General features: G+C 52.6%; 1 protein-coding gene across 6 annotated transcripts in view; it reads right to left on the reverse strand.

The window, feature by feature from the left end:
* Fam178b (family with sequence similarity 178 member B) overlaps nucleotides 1-14961 on the reverse strand; it is an 87124-nt gene that overhangs the window by 65288 nt on the left and 6875 nt on the right. For 4 of the 6 annotated variants that reach the window (XM_010638097.3, XM_010638099.2, XM_010638098.2 and 1 more), the window contains exons 2-5: nucleotides 11751-12050; nucleotides 10892-10953; nucleotides 8247-8357; nucleotides 1336-1488 (exon numbers count right to left, since the gene is read on the reverse strand). In XM_010638097.3, the coding sequence (XP_010636399.1) occupies nucleotides 1336-1488; nucleotides 8247-8357; nucleotides 10892-10953; nucleotides 11751-11978 (554 nt within the window). In that variant the 5' untranslated portion in view covers nucleotides 11979-12050. The remainder of the gene's footprint in view (nucleotides 1-1335; nucleotides 1489-8246; nucleotides 8358-10891; nucleotides 10954-11750; nucleotides 12051-14961) is intronic. The other 2 variants (XM_010638100.2, XM_010638101.3) reach the window with 2 other exon arrangements.

Raw genomic sequence — 14961 nt, forward strand, 5'->3', positions numbered from 1 at the left:
TTTTTTTTTTTTGTATCTGGGATTGAACTCAGGACCCTTACACTTGCAAGACAGGTGGTGGCACCACTGAGCCAAATCCCTGGCCCCTTGACCTTTTTGTTTTCTTGAGACAGGGTCTCAACTATGTAGTTCAGGCTGGCCTTGAACTCACTATGTAGCCCAAACTGGCCTCAAACCTGTGGTGATCCTCCCACTTCAGCCTCCCAAGGGCTAGGATTATAGGCATGTGCCACCATGTCTGGTTTCTGTACTAAAATTTTTGCAGATTGGGATGTGACAACAAACTAGCACATTTTTTTTTCCTTCTTTACAACTTTGTGAATAGACATGAAAGTCAAGAGTGTCTGCTTTGTCATGTCAGGTAGTACTTTACAGCCTCTCCCTGGTGAGTCTGAATTCCTGGCATAAGGTCACTTTCGTTCTTCAGCCACTTAGGTAAATGGGGGTTATTGGGACACAGGCCCTGTGACATGCAGAGGTCTATGTGAGAACTAAACCAGTTCCTAAGTGACAAACAGCATAGACTGTGTGGATCTGCAGGGCTGATTCCCACAGTGGCAGCAGGGAGGAGTGGGGTGGCCTGGGGTTTCACCACAAGACTCCAAATGGTATAGGATTTAAAACTCAGGAACAGTTCGTTTCTGTTGTTTGTTTGTTTTTTGAGACAGGGTCTCACTATGTAGTTGAGACTGACTAGGAACTCCCCATGTAGCCCAGGCTGGTCTCAAATTTACAGTGATCCTCCTGCCTCAGCCTCCCGAGTGCTGGGATTAGAGGTGAGCACCACCGCACCTGGTTCTGGAACTCACTTTGTAGCCCAGGCTGGTCTCAACTCACAGATCCTCCTGCCTCAGAATCCTGAATATTGGGATTACAGGCGTGCGCCACCACGCCCGTCTGGAACTGTTCATTTCTGGAAATCTCCATTAGATAGTGCAGACCACAGCTGGCCATGGATAAAGGAAAGCACAAGGTGCAAACAGACTCCAGCCTCACCCCACTGCAGACTGATGGGACCAGCCAGGCCCTAACAGTGGTCCTGGAGTCTGAGGATTTGTGACCCCAGGCCATATGTGAGGAGTTTGACTCAGCTGTTCCCTGGAACCAGGGGATGGGAGGAAAAAGCAGTGGGGACACATACCTGCTGTCTGCTGGGACTCAGGATTCTTTACAGTCTGCGCAGCTGAATTAGTCAGCTTTGTAACAAACAAGCACGACCATATCATCTCAAGCCTGTGAGGTGACATAGCCTAATCTGCCCAAGCACTGCTCTGATGTCCTCACTTGGGTGGCCCTTGTCCCTACTTTGACAGGCTCACTGCCCTCCCCACTCACTTGAGGAACAGCTCTTCCAGGGTGCTGTGTGGCTTCAACTGAGAGGCATCCAGGAAGCAGGGCAGCGGGCGGCGCCGGGGCAGGAACACAGTCTCACCGGGGTGCACCTGTGGGATGTCCTGCAGCGACACAGTGAACTTCTCCACCAGCAGCCTGGCAAGGCAAGGGCAGGGAACAGGTCAGAGGCCACCTGGGTCCCAGCAGGGAAGGCCCTGGAACCCTGCCCTGATGTGCCCCTTATAGACCTGGGAGACTGCGCCACCCACTGATGGAGGGAAAGCCCACACCAGCCAATACACCCCGATCACTCTGGGAGCACTAGCTCAGGGCCCTGGGCTGCCCTCACTGGCCCTGTTCAGGTCAAACCATTATGGCACCTTTTCAATGGCAGGCACTAACAGATAAGTCAAGATTGGACCACCAAAGAAAAGCATACACAAATCCCCACAGTGTCCTGAGTCACAGAGCAGACCCAGGCACAGAGGAGCCCCACTGTGAGAGGGGCAGGGTGAGAGGGCCAGGGAGCAGGAGGGACTGGCTACAGTGTGCCGGTTGAGAGGTGGCATGGGCATGGCTGGAAGCACAGACAGCAGCAGAGGCTCAGTGCCAGTGCAGAAGCTGGGTGCTCCCTCCAGGCCAGCCGTCCTGTGCTCCCAGGGACCACCCAGGGAGCCTGCTGAGACACAGATCTCAGATCAGAGCAGATCTGAGCTGGCACATGGACAGGGAAGGAACAAGGAGAAGACATCCTTACCAGTGCTATCATGGTGCACTGAAATAGGGACAGGGCAAGGAAGGTGGTTAAAAATGAATCTGGAGTTGATGATGGTAGCTCACATCTGTAATCCCAGCACCCAGGAGGCTGAGGCAGGAGGACTGCCTCGAGTTCGAAGCCAGCCTGAACTATATAGTGAGACTCAGTCTCAAAACACCAAAAACAAAACAAAACAACCCTGAGAATGAGCTATATCTGACAGGGACACCTGGGCACTGTACTAACATCTAGCAGATGGCAGAACATTGTATGTCTGTGTCCGTGTGTGTGTGTGTGTGTGTGAGGGAACACACGTGTGTGCGAGTTGTTCCCCCTAATCCAGAGGGGTGCGTTCCAGCCCCACCATAGATGCCTGGAATAGAGGACACTCGCACCTTATACCATGTCTCTTGGATAACTAGGAACAGATCGCAGCCGGCTGCAACAGCAAAACCAGAGTTATTTCCTTTTCCTTCCTCACAGATTCACAGATTTGTTCTTCTATAGATCTTGGCAACCACTCACGGATTTCTTTCCTTCCATACTGAGGTGAGAATATTCCTTTTCACTCACGGGAAGTGCTTCGCACTTCTCAGGCAGAGCTGAATTGTGCGCCCTGCTCTGTGCACACCAGGGTTATCTGGACACAGCTCTTGACAATGATGATCAACCTGAGACTCCAGAGTGACTAATGTACAGATGGCATACACAGAGCCCACGTGCTGCTTTAGGGGCGACTCATATCCAGCAGAGATGGAGCCAGCCACTGTGCACCATAGGGCTGCAGTTTAAAACCACTGACTGCTAAGCTTTGGGGTCTTCCATTTAATATTTTCTGACAGTGGTTCAAATGTGGGTAGCTAGAAAAATGGAGCCATGGATAAGAGGGGACAGCTCAACATGTGGACACACACACACACAAGTATCTTTCAGTACACACAACAACACACACAAATGAGAGACCCAGCTAGGATTGAGGGTCATGCCCAGGAGACAGAGTGAGGATAAGGGGAGGGGAAGAACAGACATTTCCTTCATGTAACTTCATGTTTACATCATGTAACTATGCTCTGCTAGATGATGTAGCAACCTAATACCCATTTAATAAGTCCAGCATGGGAGCACATGCCTGAAATCTTGGGAGGATGAGGCAGGTGGATTGTGAGTTTGAGGACAGCCTGGGCTACACAATGAGACTCTGTCTCAAAAACACCAAACCAAAACAAAACAAGTGCATGCATTAACAACAATAGCAAAACAAAACAAGCTGTGGACACTGCCTCCTCTTCTTGCTCCAGGCCCAGTAAAACAGAAAACCATAGGAAGAACAGTTTGTGGGCCCATCAGCACCAGGAACAGGAGCGCTGGCCCTAGAAGAGGCCCACCAGCCATGAGACACTGTCTTGCTTTCTGGCAAGGGATGCAAGGGGAGGCCCCACCTGCATCACAGAGCTGTCCTGAGGACGAAAACCAGGAAGGTGCTGGGGGAGCATGAGAGTGCATGCCTATAATCTAGCAATCTGGGAGGCTGAGGCAGGGGGATCACAAGTTCAAGCCCAACTTGGGCAATTCAGTGATTTAACAAGACTGTCTCAACATAAAAAATTTCAAAAAGGCTGGGGATGTAGCTTAGTGTGAAGGTCCTGAGTCTAATCCCCAGCACTGAAAAACAAGCAAACAAACAAGGATGATCCATTCCTGCAGGCCTTTGGCAATAGCTTGGAAACTGCCACCACAAATGGTAAAATAATTTTCTATTTTGTTCATGTCTCTGTCATTAAGAGTTTTGCAAGCATCTGTTAGGCTGCTTCTTAGGCTGCTTTTACAGTTAAAATAAATGGAATTATTAAACATCCATAAGAACAAACTAACCTCATTTATGAAGGGGTCCTAGCCCTGTCCACAAAAATGTCCCTCAAAGGGACTTTTGTGGTGTTCCCCATAATGCATGTGCATTACTGGTAACTGTGAGCCGACTATTCCCCCATCTAATTGTGGACTTCCTGTGAGTCTGAGATGGGAATAAAGGATCATGCTGTGGTTTAAATATCTGCCTCTCCCTCCCTGCACCCCCCAGCTCCAGTGCACAAAGGTCTTTTAATTTTAAGAAAAAGAGAATTTAGGATGTCATCCCTTTAAGGCCAGCGGCAGCACCACAGAGCTAAATTCCCAATCCTTTGTCATCCCTTAGAGATGCAAGCCAATTCTTAGGGAATGACAGGAGCTCTGCTCCGGATAATCAGGGTTCTGTCTAAATCATCCGGTTGTGACAATTTTAGGAGGGCATGTCTAGTGGACAGTGCCACCTTGCCCACCACCACATGACCCCTCAGACTCTGTCCCAGCCCTGCCAACTCCGGCTCTGTTCAGAGATGATTGTAAGGTTGAACAGTCCCTTCAAAACCACCCAACATCAAAACAGCCACCTCAAAGTAGCTGCTGTCAAAGAGGCTTTCTCAGAGCCCACTGGGAACTATCATGTGCCTAGAAGGGCAGCGCTGGGCTCAGGGCAGGAAGCCCTCTGCTCTCCAGGGGACCTCACAGCACCACACCCCTCCATGGGAGTGATTTTGAAACCTCCAACCCCTTCCAGGACCTCCAGAGTCCTAAATGGGCAGCAGGAATTCTTGCCACAGTGATTTGCCTGCCCAGGCTCTCCACCCCAGAGAGTGCAGAACCTGGAAGCCAAAGTCTTGAATCTCCACTGGGAGACAAGGTGCGAGGGACGCCACTGGCCCAGCTCGCTGGAGACACTTGACCTGCACACCTGCCTTCCACCTGCCCTTGGAAGGCAGGTGCTGTCCTCCTGGGGTCCCATGGGGGACTGTGAAGCACATGCCCTGTGCTCCAAGTATGTGCACAGTTCTTTTGGTCCAATCTTGTCCCAACCTTCACAGTCCGGACAGGACCAAGAGGAAGCTGGCATCAGTGCAGGGCCACTCATTCTGCCCTCCTTGCATTTGTCACCAGTTCAAAGTGACATTCAGCCCACCTGTGTCCTCCAGTAGCTTTGTGCAGATCAAACCCCTGTGGCTATGGTGTCTTTTCTCGGGGACATGGAGGCTGCCTGTGTCTGTCTCAGAGCAGTGGAAGACACTGACCCTCCACCTGGGAAGCCAAAGTGTCCACCATGTGACATTTTGATGGCAAAGAGCCACAGTTTGGCACTCAGGAGATGTTCGCCCCGCCACTTCCTGGATGTGTCTCCGCAAAAGGTCAGGAAGATCACGCGCGAGGCAGATTCCAGTGACTTTGCTTTTCCCTATGCCTCGGGCCACCATGACCCTTTATCCCATAAGCATCCCTAAACTGTCTTAGGGAGGCGGACCTGAGGGTGCCTCTTATTGGGCCTGGCTGCCTCATGCATAACTGGCTGTTCCAGCTGTAGAACTGAGCCTGGGGCCATCACAGATAGGGAACAGTCAAGAGGTGGGGTCCCCTAAGCCAGGCCATACTCCACCCCTTCTGTGACAGTGCCCCCCACCTCAGGCCAGGATCAGCCCCTGACCGCTGGTTGGGAGTGGTCGCCCCACAACCTCACAGTCCATCACGGTGTCAGCCTAATCAGCCCAGGGCCTAAACACTTATTATCTACCCAAAAACTGTACAGAAAGTATTCTGATCTAGGCCAAGACAATTAGCAGAAAAACTTGAGAAAAGGGTGAGCAGCTAGCCAGGTGTGGCTCACAACCATTTCTGGGCAACCAAAATGTGGTGAATAACTTGGGGAATCCTAGAAATGGGGCCATGGGATCATTCAACACGCACAGTCAACCACATAGTCAAAAGCTGGCATGGTGGCGCACACCTGTGATCCCAGCACTTGGGAGGCTGAGGCAGGAGGATTGTAGTGATTTTGAGGACAGCTTGGGATACATAGTGAGTTTGAGGCCAGTCTAAACTACATAGCAGGACCTTGCCTCAAGTAATCCCCAAGCCAAATCACACACTCAAGCTCAAAGCTCACAGAGAAAGCCACACCTGGACAGCTGCCCAGCTGGGTCCTGCGGCTGTGACCTCAGGCCCTCTTGAGTACAGGGCTCCCTCCCAAAGACCTCCCTCTTCCTCATCATCCACTGAAGCATCCCATCCCCTGTGAACATGCTGCTACTTCCTCCATGAATGGAGACCGACAGGAGGAAACCACCCAGCCACCCACCCAACCCCACTTCCCTCCACAGTTCCAGCCCAGCTTTTTCCTGCTGGAGATACATGGCCTGCACACCTGCCTCCCGCCTGCCAGCATGGGACCATGGGATCTGTTCCCTCAGGGAATTCAGACCCCTGCACAGCTCCCTCTGCACTCTGCACCCGGGTGCTCATCCTATCTCAGAGCTTTAAATGTCACCAGCACACAGCAACTTCTGCCTTGCCTCACAGCCCACCTGCCCCATCTAGGCCCTAGGACTTCCCAAAACAATTCTTTCTTTTGAAACCGGGTCTCACTATGTAGTCCAGGCTGACCTTGAACTCACCCTGGCCTCGAACTCACAGCAATCCTCCTACCTTAGCCTGCCAAGTGTTGGGATTACAGCTATACACCACTGTGTACTGCTATTTTTGGACTTTTGCCTTGCAGCTGTCCCCACAGTACAGGTCGTGGAAACCAGAATTTCTTTCCCCTAAAGAACCCCCATAACCTTCCTATGATGCCTCTAGATACTCCTATGGTGTACCTGGTCTAGGACAGCTGAGAACAGGCCTAAAACCCTATCCAGGGAGTTTGGCCCCACACTCACAAGAAAAAACACATCCAGAGGGCCCAGGAAGCAGTGACCAGACAGCCACCCAACCAGGCTCTCACAATCCTGTTTTCATAGGGAGGTTCCAGAAAAACCCAGGACAGGGCTCAGAGCACCCTGATGACAGAGCACCCAGCATAGGCAGTGCCTGGAGAGGGGGCAGAAGCCCCTTCCCTCAACCCATGAATTTCTCCATCAGAATCCTTCCTGACAGCGCTGTAACAAACCTGCAAACATGAGAAATGTTTCCCCAAGTTCTGTGAGCTGCTCTAACAACTCCATTAAACCCAAGGAGAGGGCATGGCGTCCCTGATTTGGAGCTGGTCAGTCAGAGGGACCAGGAAAACTACCAGCTGGCAACTGAAAGGGGTGAAGGGCGAGGGAAGGGACTGAGGGATACAAGGGTGGAGGGGGTCCGTGGGCTGTGCGTCTGTGTCCCCGAGAATTCCCAAGTTGGGATCCTAATCCCTGACGTGGAAGATTTGGAGGTAAGCAGGTAACAAGGTCAGGATCATTGTGAGCAGCAGTGTTATACATAGAGCTCTATCACCCTCCTCCTGACACACGCGGACACACGATATTGGCCATCTGCAACCTGGGAGACTGCCTTGCTCACAACCCTCGTCCACAGTGCTATCACAGCAGCTCTCAAGAATCAAGGCAGACGGAAAAGTGTAACCCAAAGATGAACTGATGCCAGGTGTGGTGGTGCTCGCCTGTAATCCTAGCTCTCAGGAGGCTGAGGCCAGAGGACTGCTGCAAGTTCAAGGCCAGCCTGGACTACATCGTTAGACTGTCTCAAAAAACAAAGTTTCAACTGTGGCCCAATACCTCTTCGGCCCTGTGGACCAGATGAATCCAGACCTCCCTCCCAATAGCCCACTTAAATCCAGGCCAGCAGAGCCCCAGTCAGATGATGGCGCTTAGGCAGCTACCTTCTCTGCCCGGATGGGGAGGATGAACGCTGCATGTGGCTGTAATCTCCCTGAAGAAGCAGTTTTCAGACTGGTTACTTTCCCAAGAGGTCTGATTCTGTGAATTTAGGCAGATAACTGGGCTATATTTTATGATCACTGCATTCTCAAAGGCCAGTCCAGACCCTGAAGGCCGATGGGCCATCATCGGCTGGGTGTTCCCTGAATCTGCAAGTGAATGTGGCTGTAGGAAGAGGCAACTTTCCTTTCCTTCTTTTCTTCTCCCTCCTCTCCTCTCCCCTGCCCTACTTTCCTCCTTTCCATTCCCCTCCTTCTCTTTCTTCCTTTCTTTGCTTTTTTGAGACAAGGTCTCACTATGCAGGTCAGGCTGACCTTGAACTCTGAGTATCCCAGATTGGTCTCAGCCTCCAGAGTGCAGGGGTTACACCATACCCAACTCATAAATGTACACAAACTGCTGGCTGGGCCCCCACCCCTCACCTGTGCTCGGGCGTGAGTAGTGTGTCTTCATCCTCACTGTCTTCCAAGCATCGGAGATCGTGGGAGTCCTGCAGCAGCAGCCTCTCTAGCTCCTGCTCTGGGGCCTGTTCCCTGTGGCGACACAAGAGCCAGTCACCAGGCTGCCGAGACCTCATGGCATGGCCAGGGAAGAAGTAGGCCCATTCCCTGGGCCCCCTGCATTGTTTGGGGGACAGCAAGGGGTGCCTGGCATGGAGGGTGCTGGCTCCCCAAGTAAGGCAGACATCAACAGAAAGCTCCATGCACAACGGTATCCCAGGGCCTGGCACACGTCTGCCACTGAGCTACATCCCAGCCCTTTTCATGTTTATTATTTTGAGACAGAATCTACTAAGATGCCCAGGCTGGCCTTGAACCTATGATACTTGTGCCTCAGCCTTCCAAGGAGATGAGATTACATGCACCCAATTGGCATTCACTCCTATTTTAGCACACCCAGGCTTGGGCCTGGCCTTCTGCTCCCTGGGGCCCAGCTGCACCTGGGTGACCTGGCATCTGTAGAGGCCATGCCTGGGTGTCCTCCAGGGGAGGCTGCGCCCAAACATCCTGGCACCTAAGGGAGGCCATACCCAAACACCCTGGCACCTCTGTCACAGCTGCATTCCCCAGCCACGAATAGTCAGAGTCTCCTCTCCGCTTGTTCTCTTTGCCCTCTGTGTCCTGCAGATACTATGTGGGTACCAAGCCCCTGTCCTCCTACAGGTTGGGAGAAGCCCTGGGGTCTCCCCAGCCCTGTCCCTGCCAGGTTGAGCCCTGGCTGTGCCCACTGGCCTGCAGGTTCCCAATATCCCGCTTGCAGCCCAGGCTCTGCCTTGTTCTCAAAGCATCCAGTGGCTACTGACCTGGTGGCTCCAGCTCAGTGAGCCCTTCAGATGCCACCTGTGCAGGTCTGCTCACCTTTTTGCACAAGATGCCAGTGCCCCTGACATCCAGACACACAGCCATGGGGTGTTCCCAGGATGAGCCCTGCTCCTCTCTCCCCTGTGCCTCCCATTCTTCCTCCACCATGGCAAACACGTCTCTGCCTGCTCAACACTTCCCCGCTCCCCATGTGCTCCTGAGGTCGCAGCCTTGGTCCCCTGGCACACCCCAGCCACACCTTTGGCTGTGTCCCATTTGCCCTAGCCCTGAGCGCTCCTGTCCCTGCCAGCCCAGCGGCATGGCCTGTCCTCTCTGCCTGTCTCCATTCTCCAAAGCCCCTCTCATCCTGCAAGGGTGAGAAAAGTCTGGGAGCTTTTTTGACCTTCAGACCAAGAACTGCACCACCATTCCAGCCCCAGTGTAGCTGTGTAAGGAGCAAGGAGGTAATTCAAGCAAAACTGGCTCATAGGGGGATAGACAGATAGATTAGTGTCCTCAGAAAAAGAGAACCCAGGGCTGTTGGAGAGCTCAAAGCTAGAGCACTTGCCTAGCACACAGGAGGTGCTGGGTTTGATCCCCAGCCCTGGGGAAATAGACAGCAGACAGCTTGCTGTCCCTGCTGTGAGACACAGGGAGGCAGCAGCCTCCTGAGGAGCAAATCAGCTAGGACCTACTTGTTAGGAGAGATGAAGGCCTGCAGCTGCAGCCCGCCAGGATGGTTCCTGACATTTCCCAGTATCTGCCAAATGCACAGCAGAGCAACAGGCCGCTGCCCCACCCCACCTTCTAGTCTAGAGGGGAGAAAACACACTTGGGAAGGAAGAAGTCAAACAACAGTACTCTCCAGATTAGTGCCCAGCCTGGGCAACTCAGCAAGATTCTTCCTCAAAAAAAAAGGCTGGGGTTTGATCCCCCAGTACTAGGGAAAGAAGAAAAAAGAAAGAGAAGATCTGAAGGAGGGGTGTGGTGCAGAGAGGGAGGCAGAAGGAAGAAGATGTGCAGAGGGCCAGGCTGTCCAGGGATGGAACCCAGTCTGTCCCCAGGTGTCTACTGCCCCCATGTGGACACCAGGCTGCACTGCGCACACTCAGCCACTTGTAAAGGACAGATGATGCTGGGGACCCAATGGATCTGGGTTGTGTGAGCAATGTACATGGTCATCCAAGGCGACCCTGGCTCGGACACAGCTGTCTCCAGCTACTGTGCAGTGTGCAGAGCCTGCTGTGGGCAGCAGGGGCCTGTGTTTCCACCCAAAGGGTCCCCGGTGTGTGCCAAACTGCTCATGGGCATTAAAGGCCAGGTAGCATCCCCTGGGCCCTGAGGGCTCGAGGTTCAGATCAGTCAACTGAATTTGCACCTCCAGAAGCTGCTGGGTTGAGGAGTAACTTGACTTGTACACCAGACTGGCTTCCCCCGCCAGGTCAGCACTGCAGTGCCAGGGTAGGTAGGAAATAGGCTGGCAGCAGAGGCTGGTGCCTTGTGCCCATAGGGAGGCTGGGTCCCTCCAGCTGAACCGCATGACTCTGCATGCAGCAGGCAGCATGGAGCCCAGGAGGAGAGGGCCAGGGTGACCACTCTGTCACCTTGCAACCTGAAGCTCCCTGCCTCATGGAGACACCACCTCCTCTGGCTTAACAGCAATTTGCACACAGGTGGAGGAAAGCTGGGCATACACAAAGGAAGTCACATAGCTCTAAAATTGCTGAAATCCCCAAAGAAATGAACGCACGGCAGACTCTGCTCACCTCTTCTCCTGCAGTAAGGAATCTAAGGAGTTGATGTAGTTCTTGGAGCCCCTGGGGCTGCACTGGAGACACAGGAAGTGGGGAAGAGAGAGGAATTTGAAATTAGAGAAGCAGGAAAAGGAAAGGTTTAGCCTAAAATAAGCCCTTTGTCGCTGGGCGGTGATCCCAGCACCTGGGAGGCTGAAGCAGGAGGACTGCCACAAGTTGGAGGCCAGCCTGGGCTACATAGTGAGACCCAAGTTTTCTCCCGCACTTCCACCCCAGTCACCCAGTTCCTCCTCGAAGTTCCTTGGGACTCTGGTGAACATTGCTCTGGTGCTTTATATTTTATTTACTTATTTATTATTACTCATATTTTTGATAGCGTCTCACTATGCTGGCCTCGAATTCCCTTTGTCGCCACAAGCTGGCCTCAAACTCAGTGATTCTTCTGCCATTGCCTCCAGAGTACTGGGTCACAAGTATGCACGGCCATGGCCTGCTCCGAAGCCCTATTCTTAGAATCCATTTCTGGATCCTTGGATGTTGGAGTTTTTCATCTGTCCCCAAGAGTAGATCCCCGACATGAGGTTCATCCTTGATGTGTCCATGCGGGGAACCTGGTCACTGGGTCACCAGGGTCAGCCTGAGTCTCCATGCCAGCCCAGCCTGGACTCAGTCACCTCAATGCCAACATCGGATGTGAAGGCCTAGAGGGACCCTGCACAGAAGTGACACTGAATTGGGGGCCACCCCGGGGCAACCTGTTAGGAGCAGAAACAGCGAGAGTTATGGCCCAAGGGTGGGGCACAAGGCCAGGAGAATGGTCTGGGTGGCTGCAGGGGGACAGTTGGGGTGGGGCCAAGGTGGTGGGGCTCACCGAGGTGTTTGTGCTGGGCTCTGGGATGGCCACCAGCTGGCTTGGGCTGGCCCTGCTGCAACTTGGCTCCTCCAGGGAAGCCAGGCCCTCCTTTGGGTCCACATCCGTGGGCTGTGGCTCCAACCCCTTGGCCAGTGTCGTCTCTCGGGCCTGCAGAGGCCAGGGACTAAGGAAATCGACAGGCGGTGGGCTCCAGTTGCTGGGGAATAGGTCCCCGGATGTATCCATTGCAGGCTCCACAGGGTCAGGGCAGCAGACCTGGAATCTGCGGCTCTGGGCTGATGGTGACTGCTGAGATCCCTGTGGACAGGACATAGTGCTATGGTGCCCCCATCTGCCTGCTGCTGTCCCAGACAACAGGAGATACCAGGGGAGGAAAGGACAACTTGGGATTTCCAGGTGGGGGCTGCCTCATGCAGGTGAGGAACACCTAACTTCTCCCCAGGTGAGAGCAGGCACAGCTTCTGGGATCTGGTCAGCTACCACCACCAGTGGGACACTGAACAACATCCCACCCTTTTTTATTTTGTATTTTGATTTTGATTTTTTTGTTTGTTTGTTTTTTTGAGACAGGGTCTCACTATGTAGTTGAGACTGACTTGGAACTCACTATGTAGCCCAGGCCAGTCTTGAACTCACAGCGATCCTCCTGCCTCAGCCTCCCCAGTGCTGGGATAACAGGCCTGCACCACCATGCCCGGCTTTATTTTGTATTTTGAAACAGGATCTCACAAGTTGTCCAGGTTGGGCTCAAACTTGCAATCCTCCTGCCTCAGCCTCCCAGAGTGCTAGAAGATAGTAGGTCCAGCAGAAAAATTGTGTTCCAAGCTATTTCACTAGTCTTGCTGGGTTGGTGTCATCCCAGAAGGCTGTTTGCTGACAAGGAGTGGGCATGGCCACCTGATCCCTGCCATGTCCCAGGCACCAGCACAGAGAGGGGACGTGCAGAGAGATCTGTGAATTTCCGTGGCATCACAGGGACCCAGGGACAAGCCCAGTCAGCCTCTGTCAGCATAACCAGCCTCTGTCCCAGCCAGGGTGGACCATGCTACACACAAGGCCATCTCTGCAAGTCAGGCCCAGGCTGGGATCAACAGCAACACAGAGGACAGATGGGTTGCCAACACACAGAGCTGAGGCTGGGAAAGCAAACTGTGACAAACAGCATGGACTTGTGACACACGACTCAGTAACAACTAAGTGATCAGCAAATAAAGATGTGCCCTGCCAACTGTAGGCATGGGTGTGAGGACACGAACTGCCTCCAGAACCTAAAATGCTTTATTTCTATCGGGGAATGGTGGCGTATTCCTAGAATCCCAGCACTCAGGAGGCTGAGGCAGGAGGATGCTTGAGCTAAGGGGTCTGCAGCCAGCCTAGACAACACAGCCAGACACTGTCTCAAAGAAAATAAATAAATAAATAAATAAGTAAAACTAACAATAACCGACAGGTGCAACGGTGCATATCTGGAACTCCAGATACCTGCAAGGCTGAGGCAGAAGGGTCACAAATCTCAAGCCAGTCTGGGCAACTTAGCAAGACCTTGTGACAAAAGGCAAACAAAACAAAACAAAACAAAAAAACCCATGAAATATAGACACACAAAGTAATAATTAAACAACCATATTAACAGATATGCAATGTACAAAGATATAATTTGTGACAAAATCTAAAGGGAGAGGCGGAGTTGTCAAGGAGGCTTTTGTACACTACTGAAACTAAACCAGTAATGACTCACTTATTATACATGTAAGATGTAATTTATAATAACCACTGTGAAAATAAAAATATCTGGAAAAGGAAATGAGCTATGAAAACAACACATTTTAAACACACACACACACACACACACACACACACACACACACACACAAAATAAACAAACACAAAGGGCCAGGGATTTAGCTCAGTGGTTCTGCTGCCTACCTCGAAAGTGCAAGGTCTGGAGTTCAGTCCCCAGTAACAGAAAAGTAAAATAAACACAAAAGAAAGTGCGGGAAGAACAAAAGAGATGTGAGACACAGAAAACAGAGCAAAGCTGCAGAAACCTCATTGTCAAGAAGTCATTCAAACGTAAATGGCCAAATTCTCCAATCAAAATGGAGGGTTGGCAAAACAGATTAAACAAACAGGATCCAACTTTGATAGCTTCAGCTTTGAATCCAAAGGTGCAAACAGGTTCAGCACTTGGGAGGCTGAGGCAGGAGGACTGGCAGCAGGACTGCCAGGAGTTCCAGGCCTGCCTGGGCTACACAGTGAGTTCAAGGTCAGCCTGAACTGCATATCGAGACACTGTCTCAGGAGAAAAAAATGCACCCTAGAAGCAGGGAGTTAGTCTGACATGTCCTAAGTGTCCTAGGCCAAGTGCCACACGGAGAACACAGGGCTTTGCAGTCATGGGGGAGGCAGAGTAAACAGCCTTATCACTTCTCCACCGGCTTTTTGTTTGTTGTGGTGGCACCAGGATTGAACCCAGAGCCTAACGTGTGCTGGGCAAGTGCTCTATTGCTGAGCTGTGTCCCCAGCCCATGATCCTCACTTCCTCCTCCCCCTCCTTCCCCCCTTCTCCCCCCTAAGCCAACATCCAGCCTGTGCTCCCCCCACCTCACTCACTCTTTTCAGAAGAAACCTGTGAACACTGAGTGCGTGTGTGCCCATCTGTGTGTGCACGTGTGTGTGTGCAGTGCTGGACACAGGACCCAGTGCCTCGCGCGCACAGCTAAGCACTCTGCCATGGAGCCACCTCCCAGGCCAGTGTCACCTTGCTTTGGCCATCACTGTTTTTCCACTTCCCTGGCTCCCAGCAAAATGAGCTGCTCTTGAAGTGCAGCTGCAAGGCCGAGTAATCTGGGAAACCTGGGGTCAGACGCCGCCCTGTTTGTTTCTGTGAGCCCTGCTTCGTGGGCGGTTGGATCCCAGCGCCTGGTTTTCTACCCACAGAGGAAGGCCAGTGAGGGCAGCGGCTCTGAGCAGCAGGACCCGCTGGGGATGTGCAGAACAAATAACAGGGAATGGGAGGGAGGGTACCCTCAAAGCAAAATAGAGCACTCCCGATGTCAGAACCGAACATGCGTCACACGGGGCGGGACTGGGGACAAAGAAATGGCAGCTCCCCGTGTGTCCCGGGGACCACCGCAGGCCACCGCTACCACAGGCTGAAGGAAGCCTGGGCCTCGGCATGCCAGGAGGGTGGCCCTGCCTGGCTTGG

The sequence above is a fragment of the Fukomys damarensis genome, unplaced genomic scaffold (assembly GCF_012274545.1).
Source record: "Fukomys damarensis isolate Sample0158 unplaced genomic scaffold, DMR_v1.0_HiC HiC_scaffold_9, whole genome shotgun sequence".
Taxonomy (NCBI): Eukaryota; Metazoa; Chordata; class Mammalia; order Rodentia; family Bathyergidae; genus Fukomys; species Fukomys damarensis.